This window comes from Theropithecus gelada, chromosome 15 (genome assembly GCF_003255815.1).
Source record: "Theropithecus gelada isolate Dixy chromosome 15, Tgel_1.0, whole genome shotgun sequence".
In the NCBI taxonomy this organism is placed as follows: domain Eukaryota; kingdom Metazoa; phylum Chordata; class Mammalia; order Primates; family Cercopithecidae; genus Theropithecus; species Theropithecus gelada.
The window spans coordinates 3800227-3819981 of NC_037683.1; the positions used below are offsets into that span (position 1 = coordinate 3800227).

Here is a 19755-nt window from a genome sequence, read left to right on the forward strand (position 1 = left end):
TGGAAGTGGCCCACATGCTTCATGCGTGTAAGATTATATGCAGAGAACATGGGTGGGCCAGACCCAGGAGGCCGGGTCGGCAGAGCGCTGTGCCAATGAGGAGAAAGCAGGTGGGCACTTCAAGGACTCTGCCCTCCCTCGGGGTCCATTCACACTTGGGCCCCTCTGGAGAAGCCCAGGCTGGTCTTGGTGGGCAGAGCCGAGGCCCTGGCAGAGGAGGGTGTGCAGCCCGGGGAGCCTCCTCTGGATCCGCAGCTGGGACCCAGGTCGGCTCGTAAGATGGCAAAGTGAGTCCAGACTCCTGTGGCACCCACCATTCAGCCACAGTTGAGGGCCAGGGAGTGACCCAGAGTTTCAGGGCACAGCTGCCGTTCCCAGGAAGAGGGAGAATGGTGGGTCCTGACTCCACCAAGGGAGGCTGGCTCAGCCCCGCCCCCACGACCCCCACTGCTCTGTCGAGCCTTCCAGGACTGAGTGCAAGTGTGTATGTTCCTGAGTGTCAGTATGTGTGCACAGGAGCGTGTATGGGTGTGCGCGCCTGGGGGTGTGTATGGGTGCGTGCATGAGCGGCTATGGGTGTGTGTGCATGGGATTATTGGTGTACATATGAAAGCATGTATGTGTGCATGAGAGCGTGCATGGGTGTGTACATGAGTGTGTGTGCATGGGAATATGGGTGTGTGGGGTGTATAGGTGTGTGTGCATGGGAGTGTATGGGTGTGTACGAGCGTGTATGGGTGTGTGTGCATGGGAGTGTGTGTGTGCATGGCGGTGTGTATGGGAATGTGTATGGGAGTGTGGGTGTGTGGGTGTATGGGAATGTGTATGGGACTGTGGGTGTGTGTGCATGGGAGTGTGTATGGGTGTGTACATAAGCATCTATGGGTGTGTGCTTGGGAGTGTGGATGCATGGGAGCGTGTACGGGTGCGTGCATATGAAAGTGTGTATCGGTGGTTGCACGGGCATGCATTCGTGTGTACATGGCAGCAGTTGTGCATGGGTGTGCATGACAAAGCATGTGTGTGAGCATGTGATGTGTGCATGCATATCAATGGGTGCAAGGGTGAATGTGAGCGTGTCTGTGTGGGTGTTTGAGTATGCAAGTGTGTGAATGTGTGTGTGCTCACGAGGGGAATGCCATCAGGAAGCCCCTGCCCTTCAGGTGGCAGGCCCTTCCATTTTAATTCTCACCCAGGAGCCATCCTTGCTTTGGGCACAGGCCACACGGCCCTCTGCCCACCATCACAGGGCAGGACCTGGACCCTCAGAGCCCCACTCCCCATCTTCACTGTGTCTGGTGCTTCTCGTGGAGGGTGCCTGGCTGGACACAGGTGTATGAGAGGGCTCCGGGCACCACCACGAAACCTCAGGCCGGGAGCAGCCCAGCCCCAGACAGCATGGAGACGGAGGGCATTTATCACAGGAGACAGTGCAGATGGGGCATCATTAACTTGTTATTATGGGGCAGTTGGGTGACATCGTGTGTTCCCTGGCCCTCTGGGTTCACCTCCTGCCCACCCAGGCCAGCATGGCTGCAGAGGTGGAGGTGCTTAGGCAGCCCGGTGAGGGACAGGTGGGAACACTCGTGCTCTGCAGGTACCCACAGGCCCGGTGCCCGTGGCTGCTGACAGATACCCTCGTGGAGGCCCCAGCCCCCTGTCCCTTGGAGAAGCAGCAGAGGCCAGTGGACAGGGAGAGAACTCCCGAGTGTGGCCCGCAGAGGACGCCGGCCTTGCCACACAGGACCAACGGGTGGGGTGGGGAGGAGGGCGGGCTGGTGGGGACTGATTACGGGCCCTCCCGCCCCAAATAAAAAAAATCCCCACACAGAACAAACGAACTGAATGGCGATGTATTTTAAACGCTCATATTTTGTTTCTCCTCTCACGTTTCTCCCTTTGCGTGCTTCTTTTCCACCATTCTAATGTCACTGTCCATCAAACCCTGGCACCTGCGGCCGCGATGTTTCCGAGACAATCGTACGGGGAAGCGTTTCACAGTCACAGTCGCAGGAAGGCCGGCAACAGGACGCAACAGAGTGAGGCTTTAAAAATTACTCGAAAGGGGAAGAAAACCCTTGAAAGCCTCAGGCCCACCCTCCTGCCCCCAAGGAAGACACCCCTGTCGCGGCGGTTTCCTCCCAAGCCTCGCCGCCGTCACAGGAGCCCTCTCCTCTGCCATCGTCCGTCCTGGCGTTTCTCGCACGAAGCTTTCACCTCAATCTCTAGAAGCAGAAACAAAACAGTCCCAGCCCTCCCCCCCGCCATATCCAAGTATACATGAGGGATAAAATTACATTTGTACAAAAATAGATTTTTTTTTTTAACCTTTCCAGATGCTTTAGACATTTTCTCTTATCTTTACTCTCTTTATGGATCTGTCATCCTCTCTAAAGTATTAGCTATGCGTCCCAGCTAAGGCATTGCTAAGGATTGGGAACGGCTAAAGCTGTCTGCTCCAAAGCATCTTAAAATAGATGCATCTCCTGCCTTGAGATATTCATTCGAACCCGGATTTCACCAAAGGAGGGTCCTTATATACTTGCTTACACGAAGCAAATTTATAGGAAAACAGGGGAAATGTCTTGATTAAAAATAAACACAAAACACTGGTAACTGCTCCGCCTCTCCTGCGTGGCACTCGCGTGCGGCTCTCTCCACACGCATCTCTCCGTACAGCACATACATGTTTACACCGCACACCCGCGTGGACGGGCACCAGGCCACGCACCCCAACTCCACGACAGGGACACCAGCCGACTACCCACAGGCTGCACATTCTGGCAGGGCCCTCCTGGGTGCCCCAGGGGGAGGGGCTCGGGGCCATCTCCAGCACTGCCACCAGGCCGCCAGCCCAGAATTCTTGGGGAACACCGTGCTTGGAAAACCGAAGGTCAGGACTGTCTTTCCCAGAGGTCGTATGCTTCCAGGGTATGGAGGGCCAGTGGCTGACACAGGCCCCAGGGTGGAAGGTCCCGGCAGGCCAGCTTCCAAGCGTGCCCGACGCAGCCTAGGGGACCCCAGCTCTGTGGCATCTTCACTCTTCAGCCTAGGAGCGCCATCTGAACGGCAAAGCCGGAAGGTGACCAGCTGAGGCGCCCGCCTGAAGGTGCCGGAGTGCCCCGGGGGCCCAGGAAGCAGCCGCTGGGAAGGGGGGGCCCTGCTGGGAAGTCGCTTCATCCAGCCGGGCCAAGGCGGGGACAGGCACAGGTGGCTAATGAGCTGATGTTAGTGCTATCTTTAGAAAATTAAAGATTGTCCCACCAAAATAAGAATTACAAAAAAATCACCTTAATTGAACCGGATTGGTAATACTACTACAGGTCTGGTTAAATAGAAACTCTACCTCTCTACTCAGTGATGCGCCACACTCCCCACGCGTCACCTTTTCAAACCAACAGCACTGTTTGTACAACCGCAAGGCCGATGAGAAAGGGGCAGGAAGAGCCCAGGACACGTGGAGCGGTGGGCAAGGCTGCCGGGGCCAGGGAGGCCCGGTCCTGCTTTCAGGGGTTGGCGGCCCGGGGGGGCTTCAGTGCTTTACATCCAGCCAGCCAGCCAGCGCCGGAAACGACCAAGTTCCCAGGAAGCCGACCCCCTACCATCGAGGCCCGTCCCTGGGCTTCTTCCTCTGGAGCCGCGGGCATTCCCAAGGGTCCGGGCACGGATGGGTGGGCGCTGGCTGCAGAAGGCACCAGGTGTTGGCGTTAGGTCTTTTCACGCTCCCACCGCCGGGGCCCCGGGAATGCCTGCACCCTCCTGCCGTTTCCACCACACCCCCCAGGGGCAGCTGGGGCTTCCTGGCAGTGCCTGGGAGGGGCCCAGCTGGCCAGGGACCTGGTACAGGTGTGAGGCTCAACACTCTGCCTCAGGATGGTGGACTGGGCAGGGGGCCACCTCTGGGGATCCACGATGCTGAAAGGCAGGGGTGGAGGGGGGCAGGAAGGAGGCAGGGGTGGAGGGGGACAGGAAGGAGAGGCTTGTGGAATCTCTGACAGCCTCTGTCTCGGGCACAGACTCAGCTGCAGGCTCCACCCAGGTGCCTCAGCTCAGCTCTGGCTGGGAGATCCAGGAAGGAAAAGAATGGACACTTTCTTCCCCACCGAGACTGGAGAACTGCCTCTCCAAGCCACTGCCTCCCAGTCCAACCTCCTAGGCAGCTCCCTTCCCCAGTGAGGAAGCCCCCGCTCCAGGTGGGGTAAGACTCTGGAGAAGGCACCCACTCCCCCGCATCATTCCTAGACTGCTCCCGGGAAGACAAGAGCCCCCTCCTGTATCCCCCCATCCATCCCCCGTTCAGGCACCTGCGACTGACAAACGCTGGGTCCACGGGACTGAGGCGCGACTAGGAAAAGTACTCAGGCCAAAGGGAGGGCCTTCCAGTGCAAAAGAGGCGAGTTCAACCTGAGAGGGTCCCCACACCACCGGAGCCCGGGGGCAGAGCCTGTGGGAGGAGCGCCGGGCTGCACGGGGCTGAGCCCCCACCACCTTCAACCAGAGCAGACATTCAGTGAGGCTCCCAAGTAAGGCTCTGGGTGAACAACGCTGTCCGTGGGCACCACGAGGCTGGGGGGTCCCACCAGGGCCTGCGTGTGGCCCAGGCCCGAGGGCGCTGCAACTCACGGTTCTCAGATTCCAAGTCTTTTAGACACAACTGGCAGCCAGAGAGAAAGCCTGAGCCGGGGTCCCACCAATGCCCCCGCAGAGCCACTCCAGGCCGCGGAGCATCTGCCCCACCCACGAGGCTCCCAGTTCCTGAGCCCCTCTTTCTCCAGGCCACCTGCCCCCTCTGAGGGAAACCGACAGGCCACCCTCCTCCCCTCCCATCCCCGCGGGCCTCACAGATGGCTGCAGGTCAGCAGAGCCCTGTGCCTCCAGCAAGGCCAGTGAGGTGGTGACACCCCACCCGCCCGAGCCGGGGCCAGCCCTGCAGGAACCAAGGACAAGCCTCGGCCCAGCCCTCAGAGCAAGAAGACTCAGGCTGGGGAGGGGCCAGGGCACTCCGGTCTGAACAGGGAGCAGGGAGTCTGAAACCAGGACACCAAGGCAGAGAGAAAACCGAGGGGTGGTGAGTGACCCCTGTCCCTGCAGCCTGGAGGTGGCCCCAAAACCCTGCACAGACGGTGGCTCATGTTCTCATTGGCTCAAGGGCAAACCTGTGAGTTATCTTTGGAAAAAGGGGCTGCTTCCCCCTCACTCAGAGCACAGGGCAGCCTGCTGGCCCCACGAGTCCCCTCTCCTCCCCGAGGCGGCTGAGGTCTTTGCTGACGACACACCAGCCTGCGCCCCCAGCTGTCCCCTCCTCCTGATGAGGGGGAAGCTGTCACAGGCTGGCCAGGCACCAGTATTCAGAGCAGGTGAAGATGTCACTCCAGACAGGAGGGCCACACGGACATTCTGAAAACCAGCATCGATAAACAGCAACGGAAACAAAAACCGCATTCCCAACGCCCGCAGCTCCAGGGCTGGGGCCCGAAGACCCTGCGAGTCGCCCACGCCCCGTGGGGTGTGGCAGGGCGTCCCGAGAGCCCGGTGGGGAGGCGCCTGGCTGGGCTCACCACGCCAGTTCTTGCCACGCAGGCTGCTGCCTCAGGAAAGCCACTGCCCTGGGCCACAGACAAGTAGTAACAGAAATAAGGAGGGTGACAACACATCTCTTAGGCAGAGCAGTGACAGGCTGTGCCCCAAAGTCCAAACAGGCCAGGCAGAGAAGGGCAGGGACAGGACTCAGGCTGAGAAGAGCAGCTGGCGTCCAGGCAGGGTGGCCAGACCGGGTGGGCGCAAAGGATGGGCCCGCAGGCCTAAGTCATTTGGTGCGGCGCCTCCAGCATCTCCATGAGGAAGGTGTCAATGGGCGTGTCCCCAATGAGCTTGAAGAAGAAGAGATGTTCCAGGCACTTGAGCCCGATGGAGCGCAGAGCCGGCAGGCGGAGCAACAGCTTGGCGAACCTGCAGGGAACGGGTCTGGTGACGGCCAGGCAAGAAGGGGCAGGGGCCGTTCTGCCCTGGCACCTGGAGGCCTCCCTGGGGATGGGGCTGTGTCTGAGAGCCCAACCCATCCGAGGCTGGTCTGTAGCCCCGGATCTGCCTGTGCCCAGCCTCTAGAAGGAAGGAGGGGAGGCTAGAAGGAAACAGGGGCAGTGGCATCCCAGAGCCCGGAGAGAGTGAAGGGGGATCCCTGGGGCCGAGGACGCAGATGAAGGGCCAGGGGCCAGACAGCGGCTGGCTAGGGCAGGCTGAATAGTTCTTTGTAAAGAAGTGAAAAATTGTGGGCAGCTGGGCATGATGGCTCACACTTGTAATCTCAGCACTTTGAGAGGCCGAGGTGGGAGGATGGCTGGAGGCCAGGAGTTCGAGACCAGCCTGGGCAACGCAGTGAGACCCTGTCTCTACAAAAGAACAAGAGAAAAACAGTAGCCAGGCGTGGTGGTGCACAATGCCTGTACCGAGGACCACTTGAGCCCAGGCTGAGGCTGCGGTGAGCTACGATCATACCACTGCACTCCAGCCTGGGCAACACAGCGAGACGCTGTCTCTTAAAACATGGAAAAATGTGGGCCACGACAGCCAGGAGCGGGTGTGAGGTCAGCAATGCATCTGGCTGCAGCAGCCACCGCAGCAAGAGACTGTGGGGCCTGTCAGGGAAAGGGCTGCTGAGCACACTGGTGAGTCGCAGGGAACAGGCAGGGCACATGGTGGGTAACCAAGAAGTCAAAGGGCATCAGGTTAGGGGAGGAGGAGTCAGGCTGCACCCCCACTGCAGGTGGAGCCGGGCCTGACTTGGGAGCTGTGTACTGGGGCAAGCCCCTTTCCATACAGTGCCTCCCACGGCACCTCGTGCAGGGCTGTGGGCCTCAGACCAGGGCCACCCCTTCCCCAGAAATAGCTCTGCTGGTGTTGGGCACAGCCTGGTCAGAGAAGGCTGGCGGGGGAGGGAGGGAGCATGGGTTGCTCCTCAGGGCCTGGCCCACCCCGGGGAGTTTCCTGGGGCAGGGACCAGTGGGCTGGCGGAGAGGGAGCGGGAGAAGTCTGGGGCTCTGGGAAGAGGGATGGCAGGGCCAGGCATGAGGGCAGCAGCTGCCGCTGAGGACAGGGGGGACCAGGTGTCCCTTCTGGCTGGCCGTGTCTGCCCCAAGGCCCCTGTGCACGGCCTGAGTCTCTCCACACGGCCCCTCCAGGGGCTGCGGGACCTCATTAATTATTAACGACGTCTCTCTTTCAGGGAAAAGCTCTGTGGTTGGCTGCCTCGCAGTCCTTGTTTTAAAGGCAAAAACAGCGCAGAGGCTGGAGTCCGGCCAGAGAACAAGCTGTTTTCTGCTGAGCTGGCGAGATGAGCCAGGGCAGAAAGCCAGGAAAAATAAGCTGCCTGCCACCCCCTCCTGTCCTCGTCCTCCGGGAAGTTTCACTTTAAACCAAGCCAGATGAGGGCTGAGCAGGCAGCGGGGACACAGTTAACTGTGTATGTGCTGGTGGCGGGAGGGCCTGGGTGTCCTAGGAGGTCTGCTGGGCCCCACCTCCCCCGACCCCCCACCCACAGTCTGAGGATCAAGAGGCCAGGAGATGCCCCTTTTGAGAGAAGAGGCAGACTCTGGAGAGCTGACTTTGAAACCGAGGGATCCACAAATGTTTCTCTTCCTGGACACCTACTGTGCACCCAGCACTGCGGACTCAGAAACGAGAGAACCCCAGCCCTTCTAGGGCCCACAGCCGGGCAGCGGAGAAAGATGAGCTCTGCGCTTGGGCCGTGGCTGCCTATTCTGTACACACTTGGAGAGAGTGTTTAGAATGTGTAGGCATCTGGCCATCCACTCTACACATGCTTGTGAAGTACCTACTACGTGCTGGTGTCGCCGGACCTCTGGTGGTTCTGCCTGGCAGGGGAGCGCAGTGGGGGGTGAAGCACAGCCTTCATCTACCTACTTGACAAAGACAAGCACCTACTATGTGCCAGGTGTGAGGTAATCCTTCCGGTGGGGATATAGCGTGAGCCTGTGGGGTGTGCCTGCCACAGCCCACTGGCCTGGAGGACCTCCCGCTGCCTGCTCAGGACCTGCTGGCACGGGCTGGGCCTGGGGAGGGTGCCACCTTCTCATTCACATAAAACAGCCTTGCAGCAAGGTGGGGGCTCTGGAGACAAGAGCCCAGGTCTGGGGTGTGTGTGGGACAGGGCGGGACCCACCTTCCCGGCTGCTCTGGGTACTTGTGCTTGCAGTAGGCCTCCAGGGATGCGTAGACCTTCTCCCTCAGCGCCTCCACCTCGGCCGGGTTCGAGAGCCCCTTGGAGTCTGAAAGGAGAAGAGGCCACAGGTCAGAACCCTCAGCTGGGTGTGTTCCAGGCACCCGCCCCCAGGACCCAGGCTTGTGTGGGGTCTCCCAAGCTGCCCCACCACGGGCAGAGTACGTGGTGTGAGGGACGCCACTGGACACGCCCCCGCCTGCTCCCCCAGAGCCTGGTGGCAGGGGGATGACCATGGAATCCATGGCCAGGCCAGGCTGCTCTGGCTCCAAGCTCGGCTCTGCCACTTGCCAGCCATGTGGCCTTGGGTCAATTATTTGACCTCCAGAGACTCGGTTTCCCCATCGATAAAGTGTCAGGAATCTGCTGCTTTCCAGCCGCCATGGGAACTGGGAGAGACAACGGAGGCCTCTGCTGCCCTTGGGTCCCAGCCCCATGACACGGACGGGAGCTATCGCTGCTGCCCCCAGGAGCACCCAGACCCTGAGGGAACCCATCCTCGGCATGCTCATGGAGTGCTGAGCTCCAGACCCAGACTCGAGAGCCCAGAGTGGACAGAGGCTGAGACTGCAGCCATCAACACCTCCAAGGCCAAGGGACCCCATGTGAATGCCACCTTGGCCCATGTCCTGGGGCTCCCTGGCAACATGTCTGGCTCCCTGAGCTGCCTCAGCTCTAGCCCGTCTCCTCACCCTCCCTGCAAGCCTGTGCCTTGGTCTCCTCGCCTTCCCTGCAAGCCTGTGCCTAGACCCTGCTCGTGCCAGACAATCTCACCCTCCCTGCAGGCCCGTGCCCAGGTCCCGCTGGTGCCCCAGCTCTAGCAACCAGACCACACAGGACCTGAATGGGGATTCCTTGGGCCGGGCCGAGCCGTGGTGTGACTCAGCCTCCGAGCCGGCAGGATTATGGCCTGGATACACAGCCTGGGTGATAAAATGTCCCTGGAAACAAGCTCTCCCCACAAGAAGATGTCCATCTCCATCCCGGCCCAGTCCCTCAGAGCCAGGTCTGACAAAGGGCAAGGTCAGGGCCAGGAGCTGAGAGGGCTCCATTCCCTCCACCACGGCCCAGGTGAGCTCCCCACGGCAGCCCCAAACCTCTCCCTCCACACCCCAGCCGCCCACCCCTATCGCAGTGAGCTGAGTTTCCAAACACAGAAACCCACAGCTTCCTCCCAGCTGGAACCCCTCGGGACTTGGCTCCCTGTGGCCCCAAGAGAAAACCCAGACTTAGCAAGACTTTCAAGACCCTGCCTGGGCTGCCCCCACCAGTCCACCCCACCTCTGTGCCTCCCGTTCCCCTGGCCCCTGTCTAACTTCCAGCTCCCGGAGGAAGTGGCCCGCACCCTCGACCCACCGCGCTCCTGTCCTCATGTGCCAGGGGCACCTGCTGGTGGGCGCGACCCTCTAAACCCCAAGCTCTGGGCAGGCAAGCCCTACCCCGCAGTGTGAAGAGTCCTCCCATGCCCGGCAGGGTGCCGAGCAAACAGGCACATGTCAGCACTTGTTGGGCAAAGGGGTAGCATCTAGGAGGCTTTCAAACCGAGAACCCAGAGGCTGGAGAAGGGCCGCACTGTGGGCCAGAGGCTTGTGCCCAGCTCCAGCCCCACAGCCCCAAGCCCTGCTCTCCTCAACCACAGGGCCCAGCCCCAGAAACACCCTGGACCCGAGGCTCGGGGATGAAGTTGGTCCCCTCTGAACACCTGGCAGGCCTGACCCATCCCCACCCCATCCCCAGCCTGCAGGGCTCGGGGCTCCCAAACTTCAGCACTGGAAGTTCACAACCACAGCCGGCCACTTCCGGAGTCTGGATTCAGATGCACAATGGTGAACGCTGCGAACCGCGGAGCCCAGACAGCACCACCAAGACCCTCATGACAGGTGCCTTGCTGGGTCCCCCTGTGCCCAGGGGCCACGTTCCCTTGGCGGGCCCTCAAGGTGAGCAGAAGGCAGCACGACCACACTTCCACTGGGAGGGGAGCACGCTGAGCTCAAGGAGAGCGGAAGTTGGCCTCATGTGCGGCCACAGCCAAGAGGTGCAGCCGGGAGGAGGCCCAGGTGCCTCTGCCCCACCAGAGAACGGGGCCAGGAGCCTCGAGGCAGGAAGGCCATACCGGGGTTGAAGAGGACGATGGCGCGCAGGCAGCCCAGCTCCGTCTTGTCCATCTGCATGTCCCGCATCTTGGACACGAGCTCTGTCAGCACCCTGCAGAGGAGGAGGGCAGACACCCCATCTCAGTTAGGCCGAGGTCCTCACCAAGGCCATACCCCAGATACCCAAGGTCTCTGGGAAGCCGGGTGTGGCCGGAGGGCAGCTGAGATGGGCCAAGCCAAGGCAAGGACCACCAGACAGCCCGAGAGGGAATGGGCTGGAACCTGGGCCCAGGTGCCACCCCTGCCCGGAGGATGGGCTCCTCTCCTCTCCCTCTAGGTCTGCCTGTGGGGCTTTATTCTGGGAACCTAGAGGCTAAGGAGGCACCTCGTGACAGCTAAGCTGAGGTGAGCCGGAGCTGCACGTGAGGTACAGAGTCCACCCCTCCTGAGCCCAGTAAGACCCACCACTGTCCCTCCTCAGCTGCAGACCTAGCACCACCTGAGGCAAAGACCCTGCCCGTGCCCCAGCCCCAGCCGCTCCCTTCAGTCCAGGAAGAGACCTCTCCCCAGGGCCTGATCTCCCTGGGTGGGGGCTGCCAAAGGGAGTCATGTCCACTTCTTATCACCAAGAAAAAAAAAAAAAAAAAAAACCCACCAGCCTCGACACAGGGAAAACCCGCCAGTTCCCTCCATGGAGAGGCTGGGGGTGTTCTTGGATTCAGACTCAGCCGCCCCACTCCTGCAGCTGGATTCTGAATCCCATCGGCCTCTGCAGTGTCCTGGGCCCCCTAGCCTCAGCAGCCTGCCCACCAACCCCAAAGCTCGACTGCTGTGTCCAGGAACGGAGGGTGGGCCAGAGCGGGGGAAAGGGAGGTGACCGGGTGGGGCCCGGATGGTTGCCTAAGGAGCCTGGGCTCTCCCCTGTAGGCCAAGGGGGGCCCTGAAGGTCTGCAGAATGGGGAGTGCCCTAGCTGATTCCTGGGAGAAGATCTGAAGGAGCCCGGAGGACAGGGTGGGACAGAACAGGAGCTGGGAGGGACCCCCGATGTCTGCTCTGAGGCAGAGGCACACAGCTGCAGAGGGGCAGGGCAGCGGGCATGGAAACGGCCTGGGCCACTGAGGGCAAAGACTTTGCATTCCACTTGCACAGAAGGCGAGGAAACGCTGGGGCCTCTGTGGTCACTGCTCTGGGACCCCAGAGAATGTAACCCCAGAGATAGCAACAAGGAAGCTACCGTCCACCTCTGTCATCACCATCTCTCTACCAGCCAGCCAAAGGAACTGTCAGCTGGGCCAGTGGCTGGGGCCTCGCTTCCCAAAGCCGTATCCCCAGTACCCCCCTAAAGAAGCTGCTGTGGGCAATAAACACGGCACCCTGCAGCCCCCGTGGGGACCCTCCTGTACACTAACTTCTTAAAGGCCCTGACAAGTCCTGCAGCAAAGACCCTCAAGGACACTGTTTAAACCAGTGTTTGCCCACCATCCGCGGCCACCCTTTTGCACTTGGCACATCCCATGGAGGTCAAGTTTCAGGACCACCCTCGGGACGCGGGGACCTGAACCACCCCCTGGGGCATTGCTGCTGGGGCATCCGTCCCCTGTAACTGCCAGTGCATGACCTCTACTCACCTCTAATGTGAGGGCTTTTGTGTTCAGGGGCCACCTTCTCCAGGTGGCCTGCTCCTCCCCACCCACGGCTCCTTGTGCTGCAGATCCCTGACCAAGGACCCTGCAGTACCCCTCCCCAGCCCTCCTGCTCCAGCTGAAGCTGACATCCGGTCCCCAGAAGGCCCAGTGGGCTCTCTGGACTCGTGGAGAAAGACCGCAGTGACAGCGACAAGGAAGCTACCATCCGCCTCGCCTGGCAGAGCCGAGCTGGCCGGTGCTCTGGGAGGGCAACGTGAATGGACACGGACCACCCAGGCCCGGAAGACGGCGGACTCTGCAGCCAGTGCTGCTCCTGCAGTGTGTCCCCTGAGAAGTGGCTGAGGTGCAGCCCATGCTCCGCTGGGAGGCGTAAAGCACTGTGGTCTGACACCCCTGCCTGCACGGGGACAGGCGTTAGGCCGCACCACGCCCCGGGCTGCCATGGCATTCCCGTGCCAGCCTCACGCAGCCTGCGATGTGCCAATCGGAATTGACACTTTTACAAAACCGCATCTACGGTATCATCGCTTTAAAAATAAATGAAGCTTTCCTTCCCACAGATAAATACATGGGATCGTGAAAAAAGAAGAGCTGGAGAGAGATAGGCCAAGTGCTCCTGTGGTTACAGATGCCCCAGAGGCAGGGCTGGCATGGGGCTCTGAGCCTCCTCCTTGTGCTTTTCTCTGTTTTCCACGTGCGCACCCTTCATGCGCTGAAATAACACTAGGTAGGACGTGCACGGGGGCCGAGGCGACTGAACTCAGCTCGCCTGGCGGTGGAGGTGAGCAAAGCGCCCTCGCCCCTCCTGGGACCCCCCCTGACCTGTCAAAGATGGCGCCCACCCCCGCGCTGTGGGCGCTGTTCCGGTGGACGTGCAGTCCGGTGGCCAGGAGGATCCCGTCCTTCACGGCGATGGAGCGGTGGGAGAAGGAGGCGATGAGCAGTTCATTCCAGCCTGGGGAGGAAGCATATGGTCACTCGGCCGTCTCCAGGCCCCACGGGGCTCGCCCCTTCCCCAGCCCCTGGTGGGAGCCCACAGAGCCAGCATGTCACAGACCCATCCTGACAGGCTCTGGAACCCCAATCCCACGAAATATTCCACAGAAAAGAGGTTCCTGAGAATGCCTCTTCCACAGTACACACCGGCACACAACAGGCCCTGAGAAGCCCCGCACAAAGTCCCTTGAGCTTTGTGGAACCCAAGAGCTCACAAACTCATGTGCCCACGGAAGCTTCCTCCTGTGCGTGCAGGATGCTCCTGCCACAGAGCACGCGGGAGAGCACCCAGCGATGTTCCCAGGGTGGTCCCAGAACCACTGCCGCCAGCAGGGTCCCAGGAGCAAACTCTCGGGGATCCGTGTGCACTTCGTGGAATGCCACCAAACAGCAGGTTATCCAACGGAAGGCAGGTGCATGAGAGCTGCGGCGTCTTTTGGGAGGTTTCCCAGCGGGGGGAAGGTTAGAAAACAGCAGCCCCTCAACATCGGGGGTTCCCTGGGGGGCAGGCAGTTAGGAACAGCAGTTCCTCAACATGAGGTTACAGTGCAGACAAAGCAGAGCAGGCATCGGGGAGGAAGAAAGCCTCAAACAGGGACCCTCGTGTGCACACGCATTACTGTTTTAACGGCTCCTGGAGACCAGGTGACATGGAATCACCCGCAGTCACACAGTCAGGGACCCTCGCGTGCACACGCATTACTGTTTTAACGGCTCCCGTTTACAGGGTGACATGGAATCACCTGCAGTCACACAGTCAGGGACCCTCGCGTACACACGCATTGCTGTTTTAACGGCTCCCGTTTATAGGGTGACACAGAATCACCTGCAGTCACACAGTAACCTTCAGCACCTTCTGCACTCCCCGAGCACTCCAGAGGCTCCAGCCTCTACCCCGACACTGTCATGAATTTCCCACTTAATCCCAACTGTAATCCTGGAAAACTGGCATTAACCTTGTTTCACAGAGGGGGAAACTGAGGCATGAGGCGGTCAGTGATCAGCAAGAAGTTGGTGGGGACCACCGTGCCAGCTCCGGCTCGGCCCACCACACCCTCCCAGCACACACCCACCCCGTCATGGGGACCCCGAGGGCAGGTGTCACCACCCCCATTCTCCTCGTTTCACAACTGAGTAATCCCAGGGCCCCAGAAGGGAAGTCCCACCCCCGAGGCCACCCCGCCCAGGTGTGCTGACAGACCAGGCAGGGATGGCACCCGACTCGCCCCAGGCTGTGCAACCAAAATGAGGGAGGAACGGTGGGGTCTGTGCCCCACCACCGTGGGAGCATGCAGACGGCACCACGGGCGGTCTGATGGAAAAGCCAGGGCTGGAAATACTGTCACAGACGCGGGACAGGCACCTCCCACCTGTCACGCATCCCCTCTCCCTGCCAGGTGGCAGCAGGCAGCCTGTTGCAATGGGGAGTCAGAACAGTGGGGTTCCCTGGGGCGGCGGTTTGGGAAACACACCCCAAGGCTGCAGTGTGCAGTGGCGTCCCAGGGCTCAGCCGAGTCAGCCACGAAGACAGCTTCCACACTGCCCAGCCAGATTTTCTTTGACCACAGAACCTTTTTTTTTTTTTTTTTTTTTGCCCATGAAACATCTGTAGCATCACATTTAGGAGAACTCTGATCTAGATGACCCCCTCAATCTGACGTGTAGGTAATCTGTGGCCCAGGGAGGGGAAAGGTTTGCCCCAAATCACACAGAGACTCGGACAGAAGCCCTGGGCCCACTCCCACTCCTGCCCCTCCTACAGCTCAGCCTGTCAGGTTTTCCTGGGCTGAGAGGTACTGGGTCTGACACCCAGTGAGAGTAAATGCTCTCCCAGGAAAGGGCTCTCCCTCCCTTCCCACACCAGGCCCAGTGTGGACAAACTTCCTGTGGCCAGGGGCAGGGACCCAGGGGCCTGAGGACAAGAGCTGGGCTGGGGCACAGCTGGCCCCAAACCCACCAGCCCTGGCCAGTCCTGGCCTCTGGGGCCCACCTCTCTCCCTCGCATCCTCCAGGCCTGGGGGTTTACCGGAGCAGTGGCCCCCTCCCCTCCCACTGCCCCGAGAGCCCCTGGGGCCACCCAGCAGGTACCAGGGTGGACTTGCCTCTGAAACTGTGGTGTGCCCAGCAGAGGGGCCTGCTGCACGGCTGGGTGCACACTGCTGAGCCGAGATGCAGCCCTCAGCACAGGATACAGGTCAGGACCCCATACACACGGACAGAACATCGCGGAGTCTCTCTCTGCACCCTCCGGCATGCCGGCTGCATCTCAGCTCCCCTGTCCCCCGTCCCTCCACCCCGATGTCCTCACTCGGTTATTTCTCCTCTCCTGCCCCGAACACCTTTGTAAGCTGCCCTCCTCCTTCTCGGACGTAAGAGAAAACGGGAGAGGAATCCATTTTACAGTAACCTTTGGGGCGCGTCTTCACCTTTCTAAGTGCTCCATTGCTGCACGGAGAGTTCCTGGCCCTGCGATGTGGGGGCCCGGCAGAGCCACAGCTTTTAACAGCTCAGGGTGCACTGGCCTTTCAGAAGAAGGACCTCAGTGATGCAGGGGATACCAGGTCTTACTCCAGGCTCCAAGCGCAGGACCAAGAGTCTTGCCTGGAGCTGCCCCCTTGGTCACTACGTCCTCCAACTCAAGAGGCTGGCCCTGCCCAAGGAACTTACTCCTGCAGATCCCTTGTGACCCTGCCCACACGCCCAGAGCCTCTGCTGGGGTTGCAGGATCCCTGGACAGCACTTCTGGAAGGAAAAGCATGGAGTCAAGGGTCACGTGGGGAAGCCAGGGCCTCGGGCTCCAACCTGGCTCAGCCGCGTTTCTGTCTCACTTCTGAGCTGCCACTTCCTCAGCACAGGGGGCAGTGAGAACAGCTACTCCTGGCGGTCTGGAGAGTTAAATGAGTCCACACCCATGAGGCAGGGCAGGGCCCCCCAGAGTCACAGCTGCTGTCCCCATGGGGCTTGTGATGGGGATCCCGTTCCAGGGCGGCAGTGACAAGAGCCCAGCCTGGCTTCCCCTGTGTCCTGTGTCCTGGGGCCGGAGATGTGGGCAGGATTAACAAGACCAGGGACGTCAAGTGGTGTGCTGTCCCCACAGGGGGACCTCGGGCCTGCTACATAAGCCTGGCTCCTCCCTCCTCACGGCCCAGCAAGGCCTGCCCCTTCCCCCCAACCCCCCGCCTCCACGGCAGGAGGTGCCCGTGCAGCCCAGGCCCTCGAAAGACCCCACTGGAGCAGCTAACGCGGACTCAGAACCCAACAGCCTGGGATGAGGGGGCAGGCGGGAAGGAGGTTGGATGGAGGAACTTGAAAGCTGTGAGCGAGCCGGCCCTGTCTCAGTTTACTCATCTGACAAACACAAGTGTCAGGGTGTGACTCGGAGCTTCCATGGAACAAGCCAAAACTATTCATTTTAATGCTTTATTTCTGAAGGCTTCCTAGACAGGTGGGGCAGGAGCCCACCCCAAGGAAGGGGCCCTACCCGGCAGGAGCAGACACGCGTGACGTTAGCCTCCCACAGCCCGGCTGGAATCCTCCACCAGTTTCTGGGCCCCTGCACCCCAGCTCAGTGCCACCGAGAGCCACAGGTGGACACGCCCCGGAGTGAGCAGAGACCCTGGGCCTTGAACCTGCATGGCCAATGGCTCTCACAATGGTGGGAATCCCAGGTCTGGGCACCCATTCCCATCGCTGCTGCCGCCCAGTGGAAGTGACCTCCCCCACCAGCGCTGGGAACACAGTGGGAGGGCCCAGCACAGGGACATAACGGGGGAGCACTCAGTGCCCCCTTGCACCTGCCAGGGCTGGGCGGGGCCTCACTTCCGCCACTGCCTCCTGCCAGAAGAAAACCCAGCAGGACCGCACCCCCATTCCCGGTCAGGCTACAGCCCCAGCCCCAGCCCCAAGCCCCCTAGAGGAGGACAGAGCCCTTCAGCCAATACCAGCTGGCAGCATGCATGAGCAGGGCCTGCTGGACATAGGTCAGCAAGGACCTCAGTGGGGACCCAGCACCACACTCCGCCACGATCCCCCCACGCAGGTCCTCAGCACCGCGCTCCGCCACGCTCACCCCACGCAGGCCCTCAGCACCGCACTCCGCCACGATCCCCCCACGCAGGCCCTCAGCACCGCGCTCCGCCACAACCACCCCACGCAGGCCCTCAGCACCGCACTCCGCCACAACCACCCCACGCAGGCCCTCAGCACCACACTCCGCCACGCTCACCCCTCGCAGGCCCTCAGCACCGCGCTCCGCCACAACCACCCCACGCAGGCCCTCAGCACCGCGCTCCGCCACAACCACCCCACGCAGGCCCTCAGCACCGCACTCTGCCACAACCACCCCACGCAGGCCCTCAGCACCGCGCTCCACCACGCTTCCCCCACGCAGGCCCTCAGCACCGCACTCCGCCACGATTCCCCCACGCAGGCCCTCAGCACTGCACTCCGCCACGATTCCCCCACGCAGGCCCTCAGCACTGCACTCCGCCACGATTCCCCCACGCAGGCCCTCAGCACTGCACTCCGCCACGATTCCCCCACGCAGGCCCTCAGCACTGCACTCCGCCACGATTCCCCCACGCAGGCCCTCAGCACTGCACTCCGCCACGATTCCCCCACGCAGGCCCTCAGCACTGCACTCCGCCACGATTCCCCCACGCAGGCCCTCAGCACTGCACTCCGCCACGATTCCCCCACGCAGGCCCTCAGCACTGCACTCCGCCACGATTCCCCCACGCAGGCCCTCAGCACTGCACTCCGCCACGATTCCCCCACGCAGGCCCTCAGCACTGCACTCCGCCACGATTCCCCCACGCAGGCCCTCAGCACTGCACTCCGCCACGATTCCCCCACGCAGGCCCTCAGCACTGCACTCCGCCACGATTCCCCCACGCAGGCCCTCAGCACTGCACTCCGCCACGATTCCCCCACGCAGGCCCTCAGCACTGCACTCCGCCACGATTCCCCCACGCAGGCCCTCAGCACCGCACTCCGCCACGATTCCCCCACGCAGGCCCTCAGCACTGCACTCTGCCACGATTCCCCCACGCAGGCCCTCAGCACTGCACTCCGCCACGATTCCCCCACGCAGGCCCTCAGCACCGCACTCCGCCACGCTCCCCCCACACAGGCTGATGCTGGAGCCAGAAGCTGTCAGAACATGGGACCGCAGGGCCAGGCACCACACAGATATGGTGACGAACACAGCCATCCAATCTGACTCGGACCTCCGCCTGGGCCCCAGCGCACAACCATCTGGAGATCCCCCAGTGAAAGAGCTGCATGCGGCCGACTGTTCCCTGGACAGGCCTGTTGGGTTGGGGCGGGGTGGGGGTACCATCCGTTCTCAGCAAAACCCTTGGGCATCTCTCCAAAGACCACTGGGGTCAGGCAGGCCTGTAGCTGGCAAAGCCAGGGGCTCTGAACCGAGGGCTCTTGGGGGAGCCCCTGCAAACAAGGGCAGGGTTCCCTTGGCAGGCAGAATACGCACCACACTCTGAAAGAAGTCTGAGCCCACAACAGCAGACGGCCACGTGCCTCAGGCCCAGAGGAGCGAGGACCCACCAGACACGAGGCCAACGGGATTAAGTCAAGGACTTTGAGATGGGAGATTATCCTGGCTCATCCGGCAGGGCCCAATATGGCCAGAAGAGTCCTTCTGGGAGGGAGACGGCGGCACCAGGCCCTCTACACACAGTCTGTGTGGTCGCAGTCCTGACCCAAGCAGCTTCCAGAACATTCCCTGCTTCACAAGGAGCCTGTCTCCGTTTGGCTGTACCTTCTCCATTTCTCGCTTAGGAGCCGCCTTGTATGGGCCGAGGCTCCCCAGTCAGGCTGAGGCAGCGGAGCCCACAGTGCAGCAGCCTCCAGGCAGCTGGGATACCTGGCCCTAAGGAAGCTTGGCTTCTTGGGCCCAGGGGGGACATGGGACAGTGACCAGCACCATCGCCGGGCAGTGAGGGCAGACCTGGGCACCCAACGTGTTGCTTCACCAGCAGGAGACTCCACTAACAGCCTGGCCTCATGGCTACCCCGGGTGACTCAGCGAGAACCAGCCTCAATCAGCACGTCCCTCACACCCCCTTCCCAGGTGGGGGACCAGCTTGGGGGGCGCCTGCCCCATCCAGGCTTCCACTGCCAACCTGATCCCCAAACCCCAAAGCTGAGATCCCAGCCACCGTCCTGGCCGCCGCATGACATCACGGGGAGTGTGCTGTGCGTGGAGCAGGCATTTCTGTGCAATGGCTCCGTGCATCACCATTTCCGCATGGAAACAGGGCTGCGGCCTTGGAGTGGGAGGAGAAGGGCAGAGAGCACGTGGCCCTCCTGGGCAGCCCCTTGAACACACCCAGCCTCCCTCTCCAGAGCCCCCCAATCTCCACCAACAGCCCATTACCTCTCTGAAGGCCACTGAGAGAGACCCCGCATGGCACACCTCCTTATGAGGGATGGAGGGAAACTGAGGCCCCAGGCCCTTCCCCCAACAGTCCCATATAGTCCATAAGAGGTCCCAGGAGGGGGGAGTGTCCCAGGATGGGGAAGTGTCCCGGGAGGCAGGAGTGTGTCCCAGGAGGGGGGAGTGTCCCGGGAGGTAGGAGTGTGTCCCAGGAGGGAGGAGTGTCCCGGGAAGGGGGAGCGTGTCCCAGGAGGGGGGTGTGTCCCAGGAGAGGGGAGTGTCCCGGGAGGTAGGAGTGTGTCCCAGGAGGGGGGTGTGTCCCAGGAGGGGGGTGTGTCCCAGGAGGGGGGAGTGTCCCAGGACGGGGAAGTGTCCCGGGAGGGGGG

At 61.6% G+C, this 19755-nt stretch overlaps 2 protein-coding genes and 1 pseudogene across 4 annotated transcripts in view; all 3 read right to left on the bottom strand.

Moving 5' to 3' along the window:
• Positions 1-1835: 1835 nt before the first annotated feature.
• On the bottom strand, positions 1836-3647 carry LOC112608558. Its single transcript, XM_025360488.1, has 2 exons — positions 3603-3647; positions 1836-3010 (listed from the first exon to the last, which is right to left on the bottom strand). The coding sequence occupies exons 1-2, from the start codon at positions 3645-3647 to the stop codon at positions 2501-2503; spliced, it is 555 nt and encodes a 184-aa protein (XP_025216273.1). The 3' UTR covers positions 1836-2500.
• Positions 1836-19755, bottom strand: part of RXRA (retinoid X receptor alpha) — a 120612-nt gene continuing 102692 nt past the window's right edge. For all 3 annotated transcript variants that reach the window (XM_025359845.1, XM_025359843.1, XM_025359844.1), the window contains 4 exons: positions 12799-12931; positions 10350-10441; positions 8180-8285; positions 1836-5949 (listed from right to left, as the gene is read on the bottom strand). In XM_025359845.1, coding sequence (XP_025215630.1) covers positions 5802-5949; positions 8180-8285; positions 10350-10441; positions 12799-12931 — 479 coding nt within the window. In that variant the 3' untranslated portion in view covers positions 1836-5801. The remainder of the gene's footprint in view (positions 5950-8179; positions 8286-10349; positions 10442-12798; positions 12932-19755) is intronic.
• Positions 4342-5132, bottom strand: LOC112608152 (annotated as a pseudogene).

Bases quoted from the DNA above. Each gene is read 5' to 3' on its own strand.
- LOC112608558 (XM_025360488.1), bottom strand. From the start codon at position 3,647: ATGCCCGCGGCTCCAGAGGAAGAAGCCCAGGGACGGGCCTCGATG. The intron at 3,011-3,602 runs GTAGGGGGTCGG...GGGGTCCCCTAG, and splicing joins CCCAGGGACGGGCCTCGATG to GCTGCGTCGGGCACGCTTGG.